Here is a 22,142-nt window from a genome sequence, read left to right as displayed (position 1 = left end):
AAGATTAAACCTAAAGAGGGTAACTCACTTCAATGCAGAAGGAGGTTCAGGTTGTTGAGGGTTGACATCAGGATTACTTTCTTCCATTGTAGAGAGGTTCAAGTTTTTGAGTTTTTTGAGTTTCTTGACGGCAGGCAATGTGTTGGGTAGTAATCTCTTTGCTACTCAAAAAGTAGATGTTATGGAAAATCACCTTTCCCCTAGGTACTAGGTTGACATTCATTTATTTTATTATTCTAAAACATTGAAAATCACCTTTCCCCTAGGGCCCCACGTTTTTTTTTTCTGAACCACTTTTACTACCAACTACTTAAATAATTTCCAAATATTTTTTAAATAGTCTTAGTTTAAATATTATTTTTTTCCCTATAAATACATACATACCCTCACACATTGCTCACACACTAAACTTATTCAGTTTTCATTTTCAACATGTCACCACCGCCGCCTATTGCAATACGTTGCACTGTCAAATTTGAGCATATTTCTAAACAGTATGACTCTTGGTACTTCCCACCGATCGATACGCTATCGGAACTAACTGGCTATTTCAACGAGTATTTCACTAGATATATGGAACCTACCCGTAAGGTGAAGAAAATCTCTGTCATAACACCATACTACTCGTTGGAAACTGTCCATAATGACTGGAAATTAAGTTATCATTTTGATAGTCTTGAAAGCGACTCTGATGTTCAAGACATGTTTCGATGGAGGACAAACGGAGGAGACCCGTTGTACTTGTATGTTACAAGTCAGATATCCGACTAGTAGCTTTTATCGATTCTTGTCATCTATCTTAATGTTTCGTATTTTTAATTAATGTTAGCAATTGTAATTTTAACTTCATGTAATCGTCCGTTTAATGTTATATTACTCTATTTTCAATTTATCGTGTTTTGAAAAAATATGTCATGTGTTCATGAATTCAAATAAATATATTATGCTCGAAAATTTATATAAATCTTCAAAACTAAAAAAAAAACTAAGATAAGGAATTAAATAAATTACAAATAAATAACTAAAAAACAACTAATATAGGAAATCCAAATAATAAGATTTAGTTTTCATACCATTTGTTCAAGTTGATGACAAACTCCTATTATTCAAAATCCATGCTTCCTTTTATTGATCATATCCAATAGCTTCAGCAACCCTTGAACCCAAATCATGATAAGAACATTAATTTTTTTAAAAAATAAATGAATTGACAAGAAATTATGTTATGCAAATTCTATTTTTCAGACTTACATTAGGCAAAATTGTGAGATTGTGCTTGTATATATAATGTTACAAAAAATTATTGGTGTGTAACATAAATGAGTAATTAATATGTAACCAACAAATTCTGATAAATATTAATTATTGTGTTCTTATCCAAAAAATCTGTCAAATTTAATGTTATAAATTTAATGTTATAAGAAAAGCAAAAAAAAAAAAAAAACAGCTTTTCCTTTGCCCAACTATACAGCACTATCTCCTTTTACAGATTTTTGAACAGCTTTTAACTCAATTTCTGATAAAAAAATGTACCTCCAAAACTCAATTTCTGTCATATTTGCCCAAAATACCAACCAAAAGTACATTTGATTCCCTAAATCTGAGACACATCACAGCTACCTACTATGTTGCTGTCAAAGTATCACATGCAAGGCTATTATCCAGCAGATATAACACTTCCTCCTGTACTTATAAATGTTTGACCACTAGAAATTTTGTTCCATTCCCTCTACAATTTTGATTTTGAAATCCTAAAAAATTTTAAGCTGTTGAAATTTTTGACCCTTCCCTCCCACTTCCATTTTAAATTTTCACAAGTTCAAATAACCAAATCAAACAATAACCAGTGGAAAAATCAAATATATGTAATTAATTTCATAACCAAAATATTTCATTAATTCCATAATTAATTTACAATTACCAGTCTACAAATACTAAACTAATAATTAGCAAATCACTTAATTAACTCACAGCCTAAAAGAAATTCTAAATAAAATTCAAGATAGTGACCTGAACATCACACACGACCGTGCATCCTATAGACACGACCGCGTACATCTGCACTGGACGCAAGCATTTTTTGTTCTAGCAGAACGCACGATCGTGTAACAATTTCACACGACCGTGTGAAACTTCACTGGTGTCATCCCTATCTTCTTCTTATTTCCATTGCACGACCGTGTGAATATGGTGCACGACCGTGCCAATGCTCAATTCTTTAAGAAACCTAGCCAAACAACCATGACCATCATCATAACCACAACCCATTTCACCTTGCACAATGAGCTTTTTGACCTTCCTAGCTCTCCCTTCAGCAAAGATACCTCATCGTATCGACTTTTTTTCTTCTGAAACCATCTCCTCCATGACCATCTTCTTAAAATTATAAATTTCCACTTCCACATGTTTTTTCACTTCAACCACATCTTCTTTGTTTCCTTCCTGGACCAACTGCACTTGAGCTTCTATCATTTTTTTCAACTTTGATATCTCCATCTCAGATTCATTCTTCACAGTCTCGATCTCTTCCTCCATTACTTTTTTCATCTCAGCCAACTTACCTTCAAGCTCTTTCTTCATAGCATCAAATTTCAAAGCTTGATCAACTAGTGCACCATCTAATTCATCATCAAAATCCATCATGTTAATGTCCAACTGCTGTGTAGTTTCTGTTTCACATCCAATGGGTTCACACCATTGCCAATATCCACATCTTTTTTCTGGCTCCTCGTGCTTGCAACGGTAAAACAACCGATTAGGATTCTCCACAATCATTGCGACCTTAATCGCAGCTACATTGTGACAGAAGCAATACTTCTTAGCATATCTGATCCAACCTCCTTTTTTGCTTGATGAGGCCTTTGATACATTCATGGTTCACTGATAAAATCACATTATCACTTATCAGCATAACAAACCAACTCAATTTCAACTTATAGGTTTCAAAACAACTTAAATTAATTACAAAACCCCATGACCAAATTTTAGGTTTCAAAACAACTTAAATTAATTACCAACTCAAAAAATAATTCAATTTCACAAATTATAAAACAACACAATTTCAAATAAATAATTCAATTTCAAAAAAATAATTAAATTAAAGAACTTCATGACCAAACCCCATGTTCATTACAAAACAACACAATATTCAAAATCCCAATTCAAAATCCAAATTACAAAACAAGAACATACAAATTGAAGAAGAAGATAGAAACGGTGAAGAAGAAGATCGAAGAGTTTGAAAATCCCAATTACAAAACCAAATTCAAAATCGAAATTATAAGTAAATCCTAAAGGAATTGAAGATAGAAACGGTGATGAAACAAGATAAATGAAACATACCGATGTGAAGCAAAAGTTTGGATGAAGAGAAGAAAATTGTGAAGCTCGCGTGGAAGATTTATGGAAGATGGTAGCTCAAAAACGTAACTGAAATGGAAGGATTGAGAGATCTACAATTCTTATATCAACCACTAATGACAACCCTTCTCATCTGTTTGGATTGGAAAGTCATTAGGAATGGAAAGAAATTTCTCTAAAAGAGTGAAAAAAAATCATTAAATACTTGTTTGGTAGTACCTAAAGTTAGATGGAAATAAGATTTATATGGTATGTTTTTTTACAAAAATTGTTTGGTTGAATAGAAATTGGATAGAAGTAATTATATTTATATACTAAAAATATTAATATTCTAACTAATCAAACCCTTTTATCGACTAAACAACCTTAAAACTACAACCCTAATGACGACTATAAACCTAATGACAACATTCTTCGAACTAAACTAATACAAAAATCTTATCACGACTGATCAAATTCACAACTCTTGCCCTAACTGAAAGAATCTTGGGGTCAAAGCACTTGAATGGACGTTCCCTGAGTAATCAAACCCTTTTATCGACTAAACAACCTTAAAACTACAACCCTAATGACGACTATAAACCTAATGACAACATTCTTCGAACTAAACTAATACAAAAATCTCATCACGACTGATCAAATTCACAACTCTTGCCCTAACTGAAAGAATCTTGGGGTCAAAGCACTTGAATGGACGTTCCCTGAGTAATCAAACCCTTTTATCGACTAAACAACCTTAAAACTACAACCCTAATGACGACTATAAACCTAATGACAACATTCTTCGAACTAAACTAATACAAAAATCTTATCACGACTGATCAAATTCACAACTCTTGCCCTAACTGAAAGAATCTTGGGGTCAAAGCACTTGAATGCACGTTCCCTGAGTAATCAAACCCTTTTATCGACTAAACAACCTTAAAACTACAACCCTAATGACGACTATAAACCTAATGACAACATTCTTCGAACAAAACTAATACAAAAATCTTATCACGACTGATCAAATTCACAACTCTTGCCCTAACTGAAAGAATCTTGGGGTCAAAGCACTTGAATGGACGTTCCCTGAGTAATCAAACCCTTTTATCGACTAAACAACCTTAAAACTACAACCCTAATGACGACTATAAACCTAATGACAACATTCTTCGAACTAAACTAATACAAAAATCTCATCACTACTGATCAAATTCACAACTCTTGCCCTAACTGAAAGAATCTTGGGGTCAAAGCACTTGAATGGACGTTCCCTGAGTAATCAAACCCTTTTATCGACTAAACAACCTTAAAACTACAACCCTAATGACGACTATAAACCTAATGACAACATTCTTCGAACTAAACTAATACAAAAATCTCATCACGACTGATCAAACTCACAACTCTTGCCCCAACTGAAAGAATCTTGTGGTCAAAGCACTTGAATGGACGTTCCCTGACTAATCAAACTCTTTTATCGACTAAACAACCTTAAAACCACAACCCTAGTGACAACATTCTTCAACCTAACCTAATACAAATATTCCCCTTTCGAATGATCAAACTCACAACTTTTGCCCTAACTAAAAGAATCTTAAGTACTTGAATGAACATTCACTTATTATTCAAACTCTTTGTTGACTGATTAAACCCACAACTCTCACCCCAATGACAAGATTCTTTGACCTAACCTACTTCAAAGATTTCAAAACTACTGATCAAACTCACACCTCCTACCCTAACTGAAAGAATTTTTGAGTCAAAGTACTTCGATGAACGTTAACTGACTAATCAAACTCATGTTATCGACTAACCAAACTTACAACTCTAACCCTAATGGCAACTATAACCCTATTGACAACATTCTTGGACCTAAACTTATACAAAGGTTTCATCACGAATGATCAAACTCACAACTCTTACCCTAACCGAAAGAATCTTGGAGCCAAAGTACTTGGATGAGCGTTCGCTGACTAATAGTCTTCGACCTAAACTGCTCTAATAGTTAGATCAAGAGGTCACAACGACTATTCAAACCCACAACTCTTACCCTAACAACAAGAATCTTATACGGAAAGTACTTGGATAAATGTTGATTGATTAATCAAGATATTCATTACGTGGTTTGTGTTTAATTAATTTTATCGTTATTGTTATAAAACTAATTTATAAATTCAATATACATAACAAATTACAACTATTTTTTAAACACATTGAAATGAAAATAACACAATAATACATTAGTTAAATAAACTCAAGAATAAAAAATGCAAAAGCAAATTCTTAAAAATACAAAAACTCAAACTTGCTAATGAATAAATGTTTTGCGTATTTTAATGTCCATTTGCCTTTACCCATTCAACAATAAAATACGCAAAACATTAAAAATACGCAAAACAATAAATGGACATTAAAATACGCAAAACATTTATTCATTAGCAAGTTTGAGTTTTTGCATTTTTTAATGGACAAATGCAATACTTGTGAGATTTTGTTTTGCAGCTTTTTTAGATTTTGTTAATTAAGTGTTTTCATTTAAAATGTTGTTTTAAACATGCTTCTAGCTGTGCTGAATTCTTAAAAACGTTTTGTTAATTAAGTGTATTATATTTTCATTTAAAATATATTAAGTGTTTTCATTTAAAAACATTTTCTTAAAAACTGAATTACTAGATGTGTGGGGTGTAGAAAACGTTTTTCCTATGGGCCTCATTTGCAATAATAGCCCAATACAAACATTTGGGCAGGTGGGACCCGCGTTTTCAAAAAAAAGGAATTAAAGTATTCCATTATATTCTGCAGGTGGGACCGCGTGGGACCCGCGTGTAATGGCTTCAGCAGGTCACAAGTTGCTTTCTCTCTCCAGATCTCAACCGTTGGAATATAATACTAATATATCAATGGCTCACAATGGCTGTCAGGCACCCATGCACAAGTTGTGTTTTGTGCACAAAAACATGAATTTGTGCATTCTAAACTGGGCCCATTCCAATTGGTCAAACTAATTAGACCGTGAGTAGAAAATTCATAACTGTTTTTAGGAAACTTTACCCTATACCCCTACATCTATACCTTCACCCCTTCAAATTATTGAAAATTCCAATCTTACTCTTTTTATTATCTAACTCTTCACACCTTAATTTTCACCTTCAGTTTCAATTTTTTTCAGTATTCACCCCTACATGATATTTCTTCACGGAATACTCTAAATGACATTTCTGGTTCACATTGATTGTGAGAAAAACTCATGTTTACTTTAATTAAAATTAAAAAATTGAAAAACCCTTGAAACTGTTTCTGGTGTGTGAACAACGCTCAAACAGCACATTTCCAGAATTGCAAGATGTTAACAACATAAAAAGAAATAAAATGAAACGTGATTTTAAAATGGCAAGCAAGGGTATTGGTACTTGTTTGTGTTCTTTTGAATTCTTTGAATTGGATTATAGCTACTAATTTTTTATATGTAGGCAATGCTTTTCAATTCTCATTAAAAAGAATCAACAGATGCCAATTACAGATCTAGAAGCTAACATCTTAAAAATCGGAAAACAGATCGACACTCAATTTGAGATGGCAACAATAAATCTAAACCGAAAAACCCAGCCAACGATTCATAAACATCACAGAGATCTCAAAACCAACCCAAATTTGAGATTTCTAAGCAACAGATCGAAACCGGAATACACACTACGAGGTTTACGAAGGAACAAAGATTACTCGGAAGGAAGGCCACGAGTTTTTGAGAGAAAAAAATGAGTAAACTGATGCTTCTATGTTAATTTTTTTTGAAGAAGGATGCTTCTATGTTAATATATGAGGGTATAATAGGAAGTTTGCGTAAAATGTAGGGTGAAAGTATAAATGTAGGGGTATGGGGTATAACTTCGCTGTTTTTATCCTAAATAAAACCGGCAAAAACCCTCCAAACTACAGAACTAAAAAGATTGTTGTTGACACTTTAGGTTTGGCTGAAAAACACAAGTAAAAGACGAAAATGCCCGTCGGCAATTAACTGTCGCCGGTTAAAAATTGATCGATAGTTAACTGCCGATGGGATTATATTGGTAAATTACTGGTGTTTTTCGGTCAAACACTATGTGTGAACATCATTCTTCCAAAACTAACGGTGGTCATAAAAAACAATCCGGTCCAGTTCTAATATTACCTCTTACTTTAGATAATTGAGAAGACTATTGTGAGCGATGTGGGACATTTCTTGTAACATTTTTGTCACGCAACCTCTCCACAACACCTCAACTTCAATTCACTTCTCATTTAATTCAATTCAATGTTATTATCTTTTGAAACCACGTTTGTTTTATATTTTTTCTATCTCTCAAAACTATTGTGGTTTAGACAATATGTCTTTGTTTACTCAAAGCTAAACAATCCATGCACATGGTGTCTTGGTGGGAACTATGGTGGGTAAAGTTGGATAATTAGTTGCAAGTTTGGTGTATATCAAGGAGGGGATAATGTTGATAAACGTGGGAACGTTGAAAATCTATTGGAATACACAAGTCTTTTGGGATATGTATGTAGGGGATGGTAAAAGTAGGTAGATTACTAATCTTGTTTCTGCTACTCTATTGGTTTTTATTGGCCGATGTTGGCAGTGGTATAAAGTATACCTTGTTGTAAAGACTCAAATGATCGAATTTTAGAATTTTATTTATTTATTATCTGATAACCTCGGTTCAACCTATTAAATTATGACCTCAAGGTTTAAAATAGATAAGAATATATAAACAAATTGACTCTTTTTTCAAGAGAAAACTTTTTTAGTTATTAGAAGAAAAAAACACATTGACACGTAATAATAACCAAACTAAGGTGTTGTGGAAATCGTGGGCCCCTTCTAACGTGATTGTTTCTCAGGGCAACTTCTTTGAAGAAAGGTTTCCATTAAGGATAACCTTCTTAGATGTAGGGTGTTCAGGCATGGGGATTCTTGTTGTGTTTTCTATGGTAATCTAATTGCGTCCGCGGACCACATATTTATGTCTTGTGGCATCGTCCTTTCTCTGCGCTGTAGTTGGTTGGTTGGGTTGACAATTGGTACCTCGCCAGCATCTTGATTGCTAACTCCGACAACGCTTGCTCCTTCTGTGAGTAGAAAGTTAATCTCATCATACGCTAGATCTGATAGAGTCTTTATGAGGGGTGCATGTGTTTGATTCCTTGTTCGGTTTGGGTGGTGTGTCTTCCAATCCTCAGTTATCCCTTTGTTTTGGTTCCTCTTCTTGTTACCCTACGGTGGGGCATTTTTTGTTTGGAGTCTAGTTTTGGAGTTGTCTAGCTTACATTTTGGGGTACATAAGTATAATGTGATGTGTGAATTCTTACGTAGATTTCAAATACCGGAGTTTAATGCAAATAGTTGATGCACATGGTGTAAGTATTGTACGAGTTCAATTTCTCCCAATAAAAAAATATGCATGTAGGTCTCAAAACTCTATTTCATCGATAGATGTTATAATTAGATGATACGATTAGGAGTTTATGGTTTGTGCTAGAACCTTAAGATCCCAACTTTCATAAGCGCATTAACCGGCTCATTGGATTTGAGTTAACTTGTTGCGATAGATAATAGCCCGACACTGGCTACCTTTCTGAACACTTTTGGAAATACGCATTCCCTTACAGTATATAAATCTTTTTTAAGAAAAAAGTATGTCAAAACTATTCATTCCTTAAAGTCTATGTAAAATTCATCAATTTAATCACTAACATCTTAATACTATTTCTAAAGAAAAAACAGCTCAATATTATAGACTAAATTAGAGAGATGCTTAGAAACTAAATTAACGATTTATTCTAACCATTTTTTTTTTGTTTTGTATTTCAACACATTCCAATCAAGAATTTTTTTTTTCTACCCCTATCACTAAAAAAAATGATATATCTGCCTCTAGTTGAAAATTATTGTTGTAAATGCCCTTGTTCTTCATAGCACTTGGCGAGCATGTCATTTTTTCAACCATCCTCTGCAAGCTTGCAGGCTTTCTCTGTACAACTCTGTGTGTTCCTAATTTAAGTTGGCGAGCATGAATTATTTAAGGTTTTTTCTTGTTCTTTCTTTGAAATGGCGAGCATGTTAATTTTTTTTTTTCATGTTCCATGTCTGAATTGGCGAGCATGGGTGATGTATTTAATTTGGCGAGCATTAAGCTTTTTTCCATGGTTGTTAATTCAGATGGCCAGCATGCTGTTCCATATATAAATAAAGAGCAGTATGTTTAATATATAATGATGGCAAGAAAAAATATTCAAAAAATATGTTCAATGTGTTCCATATATAATGATGGCGAGCATTAAGCTTTTTTACATGGTTGTTAATCCAGTGATGTTTAATATGTTCAAAGGACTAGCAAGAAAAAATACTCAAAAAAACAATGATGGCATGCTCGCCATTTCAGACATGGAACATGGAAAAAAAAATTAACATGCTCGCCATTTCAAAGAAAGAACATGAAAAAACCTTAAATAATTCATGCTCGCCAACTTAAATTAGGAACACACAGAGTTGTACAGAGAAAGCCTGCAAGCTTGCAGAGGATGGTTGAAAAAATGACATGCTCGCCAAGTGCTGTGTAGAACAAGGGCATTTACAACAACAATTTTCAACCAGAGGCAGATATATCATTTTTTTTTTGATAGGGGCAGAAAAAAAAATTCTCCAATCAAAGTCAATCATTAGATCATGTGCAATCTCTATTTTTTCCCCCATTAAATATTTGATTTTATAGTATATCCAACGCGATCTAGATTCTTGTTATTACGTGTACTTTGACAATACTACGAAATCAACATGTGCCACGTGCAATCCCTTCTTGTACGGTATAGAGTTGCTTGTGTACAAAATCAACTTATCATACCAAGTTATCAAATTTGCCACATTTAATTTGAGTATAAAAGCCCCCACATGCATTTGTATTGAACCAATTGAAAGAAGAAGAAAAAAATATGGCATTGCAATTGCATAATCTCTTCATAATAATTTTTACCCTTCTATTCCTCTCAACTCTTATTCAATCTACATCATGTGCATCAAACTCCACCACAAAGTCCACTTCAACAACCTACAAAAAGTTCTTAAAGACTCAATGCAATTCAACCACATACCCAAATGATTGCTACAAGTCACTTTCTCCATACACATCAAAAATCCAAACAAACCAAATGACACTCACCAAAATCTCTATATATCTAGCTCTAAAATCAGCAAGAAGTGCATCAACCACATTGAAGAAACTAAGTTCCAAGAAGCTAACACATGATGAAACATTGGTCATTGCCGATTGCAGAGAAAACATCGATGACACAGTGGATCTACTCGAGCAATCGTCTGACGGGCTCGTGCATTTGAATGGGACTACTACTAATGATGATAAGTTTAAATGGGATACCATAAAGACATGGATGAGTGCTGCTATAACTGATGAGGGAACATGTACGGATGAGTTGGATGAAATGGAAGTGAGATCTTCAATAAAGAAGATGGTCGACACAAGTGTTGGTAAAGTTACTTCCTTGACAAGCAATGCTTTGGCTTTTGTTAATAGGCTTGCCTATTAATCATGGTTTTAAATGTGTTCAACGGGCATTGTGGCCGTAATATAAAAGATTTTGAAGTCTCTGCAATGGCATCGTAATTGTGAGCATATGGCTGCATTTTGTGCAATATAAAGATTTGCAGCATTACTTCTATCAAGGAAACCATTATGTTGTATGATATATGTTTTGTTTTTAAAACAGTCAAAATTGATTATTAGTAATTGTTCCATATATACGACAATTGGGCGTGTAATTTTTCATTTTATTTTTAGATAGTTTATACTTTATACTAGTGTTGCCAAGGTTGTTTCATACCAAGGTTAATGTAAAATTGTGACGTTTACAATGTGATACTTATTCCTATTTTGTTGAGTAAATTACAACGTTCTCTCTTGATAGATGTTTAAATTACATTGCGTACATACCCTCTCATTTTATGTTAAAATATATATTTCTCTTCTGATCTTTTGTACAATACATATAAGAGAAAATAACAATTTCCTCCCCCAAAATGATTGAATTGCATAACACTCTCCTCGTATAACTCTATCATCTTGTGTTAAAATCAACACTCCCCTCTTTTATAAATATTTTCTTTGTTTTTAATGACTAGAAGTGAAACTAACATATACAAACTACATATAAAAGGATTACTTGTGGTCCATTTAAATATGATAAAAATTCTAATGCGTGTTTTTCTTTCTGTATCTTTTAATCATGATATCATTAACATTTAGTTTTAAAACCTATTATAAAATATGAAGCAATACAAAATAAAAATCTTGAACAAATCACTATTGCCACTAAAAAATGTCTATTTAAAACTGAATTTTATATTCTAAAATCTTAAAATTAATAATAAAATGTTCAAAGTTAATTATCATTGACAATGAAAGTTATGAAGAATAATTTTTTTCTTAGGCTCGTAGTTAATTGATATCATAAGTATATTTTCCAACTCAAAATCTATAGACTATTTTGGTTGATGCTAACAATTTTCTTGGTATTCAAGTGTGAATGGAAATCTAATATACACTGAATATGCTAAATGTTGAATATATAAGAGACATGGTCATTTTATCAATATCTTGAGGTGTTATGTGGAGAAAGTGACTTGTAGCAATGATTTGGGTATGTGGTTGAATGATCACTCCCCAAATTACTTGGTGATCCATGATCAATTATTTACTTGTTGCTTCCAATGCTTCTCATGGACTCCCCAACAGTTGGTATCAAATCCCTATTCAGTTTGATGGGAGGCGAAAGTGATATCCTAGTGTTTGGATAAAGTCTAGCGATGTGGGATACTCGCACTTGAGAGAGATATTGTTGGTATTCAAGCACCAATGGTAGTTTCAAATCGATTATGATTGGATTAAATTGTGAGATATACGGCGAAGATAACTTGTGTTACCAATGTCTTTGAATTTTGAATAGAGACGTGGTATCTCAATCTCTTGATGGTCTTGAATCTATTTTGTGAAGAAGAGGTGATGAATCAATTAGTTTGTTGGTTGCTTCCAATTCTTTCCCTGGACTCACCAACATATTTTAAGGACCAATTTAGATATTGACTCTACTATTATACTTGTCCCTGGGTGCATCAACGACTTATGGTGCTGGAAGAATCAATTTATGAGCTGGTGTTAGTCCATTGTTTTTGTTCTACGTTTAAGCTTGTATTAAATAATTCCTTGATTTCAACAGTAACAGAAATTGTCAGAATTTTATATTTTTTAGCCTTTGAGTTTGAGGGATATTAATTGTATTAATTAATCAACAGCTACATGAGAAGAGTTTTCTTATAAAAATAGCTATCTTAGCTAGCTAAGTGAAGATAATCATGTTAAAATAATACTATAATATTTTCTTTAATTTGATCAAGCAAGTTAGGTGTTGCTCCTGTACATCAAAGAATCTTTATTGCAACTGTAATCATCACATTTTATGGTACAATCTGGAATTCAAATGAACCATGCATCAAGCACATGTGGTGATTCATTATTCAAGAAACACACGTATTATACATGTGGTGTTAAGTCTTTGCATGTTTAGTTATCTAATAAATCCACCTTCTATTAATTCCCACACAACCAAAAAAAAAAAAAAAAAAAAATCTATCAATTAGCATCATTCTAACTCTCCAAATCTTCTAATCTTCCTGCATTTTCATATACCTTCATAAGTACAATATTGTGTTAATTGTCTGGCTCTAATACATAAAGCTTGCTTCTTTTTTAAAAAAGAATCAACAGTAAGGAGGACATCAAGGAGAAGCTGGACATGCCGAGAGTTCGGTTCCTTTCAAGTTTTTTTCTTTTTTTCTTTTGATGTTATTTTATTAATACACTTTTAAATCCAACAAATAATTACCCCTTCTTTAAGTACTAAACACATATTTAAGATACTAAAGGCAAAATTCCTCCATATATATTTTTTTATACGCAAATGTAAATCGAATTCAAAATTACAAATTCAAAAGAATCCAAATCCTTTCACTAGAACCAACATATTGTTGGTATTAACTCAACAATGCTAGCTTGTGTATCAAACATTTACATTCATCTACTGTTATTCCTGTCAAGAGATACGATTCGATAGCATTATAAAACTCAAACCGTTCCAACCAGACAACTTAAAATTCTTTGGTGGATGAGTTTTACGGCAATTTCCAGAGCAAATCAGCCAGGAATTTGGATCTTGTAGTTAACTAGGAAATAGAGTTCCCACAAAATCCAAACTTCACCCAAATTTACAATGCTCTCACAAACAACCTATTCACACAGCTTTCATGCAGCCCTTTGCTGCATAGAGTGATACAAGTGATTAGAGGTTTTAAATAATAAAATACAATATTAATACACAGAGATGGAAGCCAAGGTGGTCGTAATTTAGAATTACAAGTTATCAACTACCCAAAAAAATAGTGTTTTGGAATTTTCTTTTCTTCCCCGCAGAAGCAAATAAAGGCATGCTTAATAAAACACACGTTGATGGATGTATGGATTTGTGCAGATAATAAAACACTTTAGAAGGTTAGTAGTCTTAACCTTAATAACTTGTAATACTAATGAACAAGGGTGGAATTTAGTATGGGAAAGTGGAGTTTTTTCCCACCATGGGAAAGTTATTTTTGACCATTAGATTAAGTAAGGAACATATTTTTATCATAGACATTCAACACAAGATTTTTTTCACTCTCCTCCATCTCTCTCCCACCACTTCACTTGCAGCAATCTCACCCTTATTTGTTTTACCACAGTCTTCACCCTCATTCAACCTTCGTGAGTAGTGACTGTCAACACTAAATATTATTTGTTTTACACTATCTTTAACCACCCTTATTCACCTCTGCTTATGTGATTATTTTCCACCATGGCACCACACCAAATAATTCAGATTAACAAACTCAATTTCTGACCCAAATGAGTTGAGTGTGCATCATATCACACATACAGCAGAGGCAATACAACTTCATTGTTTTGGATTGAGAATTTCATTTAGAACTAGAAACACGCAAGTAATATAGTTTAGATTTTGTTTGCTGTTCAATTTATAAAACATTTTTTGAGTACCTGGTACCGTACTGAACAAAGAGGTAGTGGGTATGAGTATTGCCATGATTTGTATTGTAAATTTGTTAAACACTTGAATCTTTTTAAGTTTAAAAACCATCGTATAAGTGACCATAAGATTCCAGATCTGAAAACTCCATTGTTGTATTAATTTTTTTGCAACTTGCAAGCAAAAGAAATCTATAAATTCCTGCTATCTCACTAAATGAGCTTCCAATGACGGTTCAACCGGAAACGAATTTCAAATTTAAAAGAAATGAAGAAGAAAAAAATTACAACAAATTCAGCAACTGAACCAATGACGGGTGGTGGAAAATAATCATGGTGGTGTGTGGTGGTGGTCAAATAGTTGCTGAATTTGAGATTTAGCTGTGGTGGTGTGGGGACATGAAAGAGAGGAGGAAGATTATGTAAAACAAATAATCTTGTAACCGAAAAAAAAAACAAATAATCTAGTGCTGAAAGAGTAGAATAAGAATGTGTTTCTCATCTAATCTAATGAACATAATCAACTTTCCCATGGTGGGAAAAAACTCCACTTTCCCACACTAAATTCCACCATGAACAAGGCCTGTCCTAAGTCCTTACATTTTAGGTGGGAGAGACAAAAAGATCACTGCCCTCATTATAAAACAATTAATTGTGTACGTGGCAGCAAGCATCTTGAGCATTTGTAACAAACATTATACTATAATAGAAGAGTAATGATATTTTGACATCCATTTAATGACAACTTTGTTGACAACCTTGGTTTTCTCACTTCTTATTGGTCAAAAACAATGGAGAGAGAAAAAGGAAGAGAGAGGATAACAACATCATGTGAGTATGAGAGAGAAAGTTGTCCAAAAGTTGTCAAAAAGTGGTTGTCAAAATATCATTTCTCATAATAGAATGTATACCTCACATGCCGCAAAAACTGGCCGAACTTGCTCAAATATTTCATCCTCCGTTCCCACAGCATTGATCTGCGGAGATTAGTTTGTCATATAATTAATTTGTATTTTACCAGAAAGAAATGTACAATCATGTGACAAGCTGATTTTTTTTAAACAAGAAAAATCCATCACATAACTATCACAATTTAACACCCAACCTGAAATCGAGAAAACTGAGAAAGAGACTAGTTTTGCCATCTGATTCAAACGGGTGTCAAATCATCCCACGATAGAAAACAATTAAAGACAAATTTCAGTTCGGTAACATCTATATCAACGGGTTCAGAACCCAGTGAATGATATTCCACTGAATCTGACTGTGACCAACCAGTGACCACTCTTAATCACATCATTATATAAACCACAACAAACATACATCTAAATCCCAAGTCAAATCATAATTTAAGCCAAACGCACAAAAGGCTATCTTGTGAATTTTCCCAACCGTTAGAAATTAAACTGAATATTGAAGCAGCAAAGCAACACACACCTTAAAGGATAGTTAATAAAATATCTATAACCAAAAGGTTGAGAAAAGGCAGTTTTTCTATGCAAGTCAAGGTTATATAAATCTTTATAATGTCAAGACTGTTGAATTCAAATAAAAACTGGAACTAAACAATTACCCTATGAAGTCTCCCTCTTCTTGCATAATGATCAATCACAGGAAGATTTAATGCCTCAAATACTTTAAGACGTTTCTTGATTGTATCTATATTGTCATCAATTCGACCCTGCGTAAAATGAGCAGCATATATCAAACAGAAGTTTCTATCAGTTGCTGAAATACGTCATCAAGAATTTGATAATAACCTGATTACGGCTCAGCACCCGTTTCACCATCTCTTCTTCAGGGCAATCAAAGAAAAGAACAAAATTTGGTTCTGTTCCAGTCTGCATAATAAAGAGTGATTATGTGGTAGAATAGAAGAAATTATTCAAACACATTATCTGTTTAATACGTAAAAATAGTGCATTTGTGAAGGCATAATAAACAATAAAGAGGATGTGGAAAATTTGTAGTCAATTCAAAGCATACAAAATCAGAGCTGGCACAAAAATAACCCTATACTATAACAACTCTAACATTAGAAAGAAGAGGCGAAAGAGGAGAGAACATTACTTTCTATAACCCAAATTTAAGGGATAACAAGTTAAGAAAATCAAACTTACAATATGTTCAAAAGCTATGCGGTTCTCCTCACTTCTAGGGAAACCATCAATAAGAAACTTACGATTGTCACCATATTGCATCTCTCTTAGAATCAATCTGACAGTCACCGCTGATGGAACGATTCTTCCTTCTCTTATTGTTTCCAGAATCATCGCACTGTTTTGATGTTTTCATTGTTAAACCCTCAAATATGCACCGAGGAAACATATAAAAAAAATTAGGATATGACAAAATTACCCATATTCACTGTCAGAAACCATTTCCTTCCTCAAAAGATCACCAGCACTCAGATGCTTAAATCCAAATGTTTCAACAATTCTTGCACATTGTGTACCTTTTCCACTACCAGGGCCCCCTGAGAGCATGAGAACAGTATTTGATTATCAGTATGACTTATTTAAAGCCAACCAAAAACAATAGTGAATAGAATCATTAAAAACTTGCAGCGCTCTGTTTCTAAGATGAAAAATAAAAATATCTGAAGTATGTGACAAGAGTTTGTATTCCTTAATTCATTTTAGTCGGTTTTATTTCAAGATTCAAGATAAGTTAAGCTTAGCCATTGTATCGTTAGCTTTTAGTCATGCCCATTTGTGTAATAATATCCTGATAGATAATGAGAACAAATGAACAATCAGTTGAGTGATTAGTTTGAACCATTTCAAATAACTTTTACATTTCTTTACACGACTTCTATTAGACTCAAGAGTTCAAACACAGGATTAGAAAATTACGCCTACTAATTGTTCTAGGATAAACCAGAATTGTAGTTCTTGTTACAATAACATGCCAACACAGAGTTTCCACCTAACAAGGAGTTTTGTACTTCAAATACTGCATAAACAGCCACTTAACTGCCATAACCACTAACAGAATAACTAGATTAAATGCAAAAATAACCTAATTAGGCCTTGCTAGACCGTGACTGTGTCTTGTTTCTACTTTCATAAGTGATCTATCAACTTTTGCTTACTCTGGATTATCAACAAGTATAGTCAATAATCTAATTAACCTAGATGGCTCAGCTCCAGCATTAACAATCATTTCTGTTGTCAATAGCGGCCGAACGTGGCGCGATCGCGGCGCGGAGTGGCCAAAAACAGCAAAATGCGACGTAGCGCTCCAACGCGGAGCGTTTGGAGAAAGCGGCTGAAGCGGGCGCGATTGCGGGTATAAAGCGGGCGCTTTTCACTTAAACCCATTTATTGGGTCATTTTTGTAATTTTCAAACCCTAACTATTACTCTTCTCCATCAGAACCATATAGACAGCCGCAAACACAACTTCTTCATCATACAAACAAAAAAAATCCATCTCCTCTTCTCATCTCATCATCTCTCGATCGCAGAACCCATCTCTCCTCTTCTCATCTCATCATCTTTTAATCGCAGAACCCATATTTGTTCTCCTCTCTTCATCTCTTGATTTCAGAATTTGTTAATTTGTTAGTTGTTAATTTGTTAATTGGGAGGATGAACTTGTTAATTGTTAATGTTTTTCACTTTTGTTACTTTAAGCTTTAGAGGCTTAAAGTGTTGGTTAACTTGAATTTTATTAGTATTTTTTGCAAGTACGTTTTATGTTTTGCTTAAGACTTGTAACTTTTATTTCAAATTAGGAATACTTTATGAATTTTGAGTAATGTTTAAGGTATTTTAGTATTTTTTTCAACAATATAGTATTTTAATATTAAATATATTAGTGTCCGCGTCACCGAAATAGCGCCAGCTACGCGCCCGCACCCCGCGCCGCATCAATTTTTGGGGTGGCCGCCCGCCGCATTTCCGCTTTGACAACAGAGTCATTGACTATACTTCCAAAAATCCTTTATTTTAAACATAGTAACATACCAACAATCAACATGCATTAGCTAAACTTATATATTTTGTTGCGGTCAATCTTTTAAGTTACAAGAAAAGGACCTTATCGACCACAGTGGCGTACCTACCAATTCTAATAATAAATATGAAGACATTACATCCATAAATAATGCAAATTGCAAACATAGAAACACAGGCTATGCAAGTAGAGAACAGCATGAAACTCACTTTGAGCCATTCACAAAATTGCAGTCTATTTAGATTGAAAAAATTGTTTTGTATTGCCATTTCTTATTTTCATTTTAATTATAAAAATGCTACTTTGGATTTCACTGCAATTCAGCCAATACTTTAAACAATAAATGCATCTTTATTTACCTAAAACAAAAGTTATAACCGAATCCATATGTTTGGGAGAAACCACGTCCTTTTCCTGCATCAAAGGGAACAAAGAAAGACAGGAGATGACTAAAGTATCATACTCGAGACAATACTATTTGAAAGACACACTCTTCGGTTATATGACAGTAAATCATTGACACTCGCAAACTGCAATAAGAAGTTATTTCAGTGCTAACCAATTTAATATTTTAATATTTCCACAAACTCATGATTGTATTATAACAAAAACTAAAGAGTGAATGATGATATTAAAACAAAAAGTTTATCTAACCAATTAGAAAGGAACAAATAAACGTTACTAAGATGAATTCATACAAGTAACTGATTTTAGCACAGTGATAATGATATAAACATGCAGTTGAAGAGAAATAGCATCAAGCCTAAAGTATAAGGTATAAAAAAGTATAAAACCTCAATTTAGTCCTTCAAGTATCACTCTCTCTCCTACTTAGTCACTAAAGTATATGAAAATCTGTTTCATTAGTATCTGCTGTTATATATTGAAAAGATGCTAGAGACTAACAAGACAAATTTTTATATACTAACTTCAAGGGCTATTGGGATGGATTTCGAGGTTGTTATGTTACAACTTTTTTATTAGAAAAAGAACTTTTTAAAACCTTAATCATTTTTAAGTGTATATTTGGATTCACTTTAGAGGAGTGAAAATTGATTTTAGATGTATATAGAATTGATTTTGTTACGTCTGGATGTTCTCAAATAGAATTGATTTAACTTGAACCTAGAATTTGTAACTTTTGGTTTCTATAATTAACGTTTGCCTTGGATTTTTATTCAATTCACTTTCACATGAATGTATCCAAAGCTAAGCCACTTTACATTCAAATCACTTGTAGTCCAATCCTTTACGAAATCAATTCATTTAAAATCAGCTTTTGTCACTGCTTTTTAAAAGATGAGAATCCAGACAAAAATCAGAAAACTACTCCTTTCATCCACTACAAGGACTATTTGAAGAAGAAGAAAAAACTACCTATAAATCTTTCAAATTAGTATATGCATTTATTAATTTCTTTCCAAACATAGTTTAATTAATACTAATCATTTGTCTAGGAAGATAGAATGTCAGTATCAAGTATCTGATACATCTATTCACAAAGAGAATAGTTACTCCTCTGGTCTCAAATATAAGCAAAAATTCTTTTTTTCAGGTTCATTGAATAACCAATGTATCCGATTGACCAGATACATCAATTATTCAATGAAACTGATAATATATACATGATACAGACCTTAATTACACTACCAACTTTTCTTAACATACGGTAAAATTTTGTGAAAAGGACAGAAGGGGTGGTACATGTCAAATGGTAAAAGGTTGAAGTGACAGTTGATACAGCTAATGTGTGAGTTTCGTCGTCAACCTCTCAGAACCCAGAAATAAAGTTGAACAAATTACTTAAAATAGAATATAAGCAACTTTGCCTAAAATCATTTTCCATAGATGCTTTTCTAAAAAAAAATGATTCTCTTCAGAATAAACAAATACAGAATTATATCTACTTTTCACAAAAATCTGCAAAAAAATAATCTTTAAATCAATAAAAAAAAATTACGATCGTGGAAGTGTAATATAGTACCTGAAAGTGTAAAGGCGATCCAGAGATAAATCTATGGCAATGATAAGCGTTGTTGAGTTTAGAAACTTCCTAGAATCAGAAACGAATCAAATTCAAAATCTGAATCGAAGTGAAAGAGAATGAGAATTAGAATTGATAGTGTTAGTTACCTGTGTGATGTGAAAAAGGGAAAGTGATGATTTGAATGAAGAGGTTGCGCGTTTCCACATTTTCTGTTTCTTGAATTGATTTTGTGGGGTTATTGGAACTGATTTCAGTTTCTTACGGTGGGGTTACCTTGCGTGAGTGGAGATTTTCTCATACATGTATCGTGCTAGGAAATGGGCACCTACACATGCATATATCATGAGGAAATTGACACCTCAATTGTTTTAATATTAATTTAAGATATGTGTTATTTGAACAACCATACAAATTTTGAAACAATTAGTATAAATTTAGGAACAAATGTAGATATTGACACGGAAACTAAAGTAATAGAGAAGAAAAGTAAAAACATAATGTGAGTATGACATAGATTGGACCAACACTCATCACGCATTTTAGTGCATTGGATCTCCCTCCGGAAGGCACACTCAAACTCAATATTGATGGTAGCTTTCTAGAAGATTTTGGTTGGTTAGGTGTTGTTCGCAACCATGTCGGAGATTGGATAGCTGGTTTTTCTCACTATGAAGCTGGAGGCAATGCGTTATTAACTGAGTTACGTGCTATCCAAATAAGTCTTGATTTTTGTAGTAAAAAAGGTTATGTCAATATTATTTATGAGGGTGATTGTTTGAAATCAGTTGACATGATTATTGCTGGTCGTGATCATACCTTGCATAATTATGCTACTGACATTCTTCATATTAAAGATGCTCTACATGAAAATGGAAATAAAATACAACATTGATGCATGTTCTTAGGGAACAAAATATGTGTGCATATTTTATGGCTAAGGAAGGATCACATGCAAGGTGCACTGCTCAGTGGAATTGCTCTCCGCCTGACATGAAATCTCTCATCCTGAGAGATAAGCTTGGAACTTAATTTATTTTCTCGCTCTTTTTTCTTTTCTTTTTTCCTCGTTACATTGTAACACTATAAAAATAAAAATAAAAGTTGTCACAAAAATTGTACAAATATCATTTCTATTAATTTAATTTATTGGAAGTGCAAAATTAGGTTTACACCATCGTCCAATAAGGCAACTGTATTTGGTAAAAAAAAAAATGGATAATTGAAAAGTTAGTTTTATAACTAAGAGCATCCACATTGGTAGGGCCTTTACCATTTAAGACTCGGTACCTAATAGGTACCCCCAATTTGAAGGAAAAAAAAATTGGGGGTCTCTTAAGACTCAGGGTCTAACTGAAGACCCCCAATTTTAAGTGGGCCCCACACTACTTTTCAATAAAATAATCATTATTTGAATTGCTTTTGTTGCTTTTCATTAATAAATAGTTATTGGTGGGACTCATTTAGACTTTTTGATAGAGGATCTCCATTGGAATAGTTGAGTACCTATTAGGTACTATTATTAAAAAATAATAAAAAAGTAATGTGTCCATGTGGGACCTGTTTAAGACCTCAAATGTAAGGGTCTCCATTGTGGATGCTCTAATGGGTTTAGAGAGGATAATTTAAAAGCTACATTACTAAAGATCACTTAAATGTTTTTCGTAAATCATTGCTACTAAAAAAATGCGATTTTTTGCTCTTTTAAGGTTAAGTTTTCATTTCTTCTCC

General features: G+C 33.1%; 2 protein-coding genes and 1 pseudogene across 2 annotated transcripts; 1 reads left to right on the top strand and 2 right to left on the bottom strand.

Moving 5' to 3' along the window:
* Positions 1-1,866: 1,866 nt before the first annotated feature.
* On the bottom strand, positions 1,867-2,874 carry LOC146928831 (uncharacterized; annotated as a pseudogene).
* A 7,422-nt stretch (positions 2,875-10,296) lies between these two features.
* On the top strand, positions 10,297-11,313 carry LOC146928830 (21 kDa protein-like). The gene has a single exon (XM_085701006.1). The coding sequence runs from the start codon at positions 10,315-10,317 to the stop codon at positions 10,924-10,926; it is 612 nt and encodes a 203-aa protein (XP_085557132.1). The 5' UTR covers positions 10,297-10,314; the 3' UTR covers positions 10,927-11,313.
* A 1,990-nt stretch (positions 11,314-13,303) lies between these two features.
* LOC146928829 (UMP-CMP kinase-like) lies at positions 13,304-20,753 on the bottom strand. The gene is made up of 9 exons (XM_085701005.1): positions 20,561-20,753; positions 20,412-20,480; positions 18,787-18,841; positions 16,827-16,944; positions 16,589-16,745; positions 16,229-16,309; positions 16,042-16,149; positions 15,380-15,445; positions 13,304-13,709 (listed from the first exon to the last, which is right to left on the bottom strand). The coding sequence occupies exons 1-9, from the start codon at positions 20,618-20,620 to the stop codon at positions 13,695-13,697; spliced, it is 729 nt and encodes a 242-aa protein (XP_085557131.1). The 5' UTR covers positions 20,621-20,753; the 3' UTR covers positions 13,304-13,694.
* Positions 20,754-22,142: the final 1,389 nt, after the last annotated feature.

This window comes from Medicago sativa, chromosome 4 (genome assembly GCF_051527215.1).
Source record: "Medicago sativa cultivar Bolivia chromosome 4, Bolivia_mono, whole genome shotgun sequence".
Taxonomy (NCBI): domain Eukaryota; kingdom Viridiplantae; phylum Streptophyta; class Magnoliopsida; order Fabales; family Fabaceae; genus Medicago; species Medicago sativa.
The sequence above is the reverse complement of the archived record's forward strand: the minus strand, read 5'-3'. Positions and strand labels throughout refer to the sequence as shown.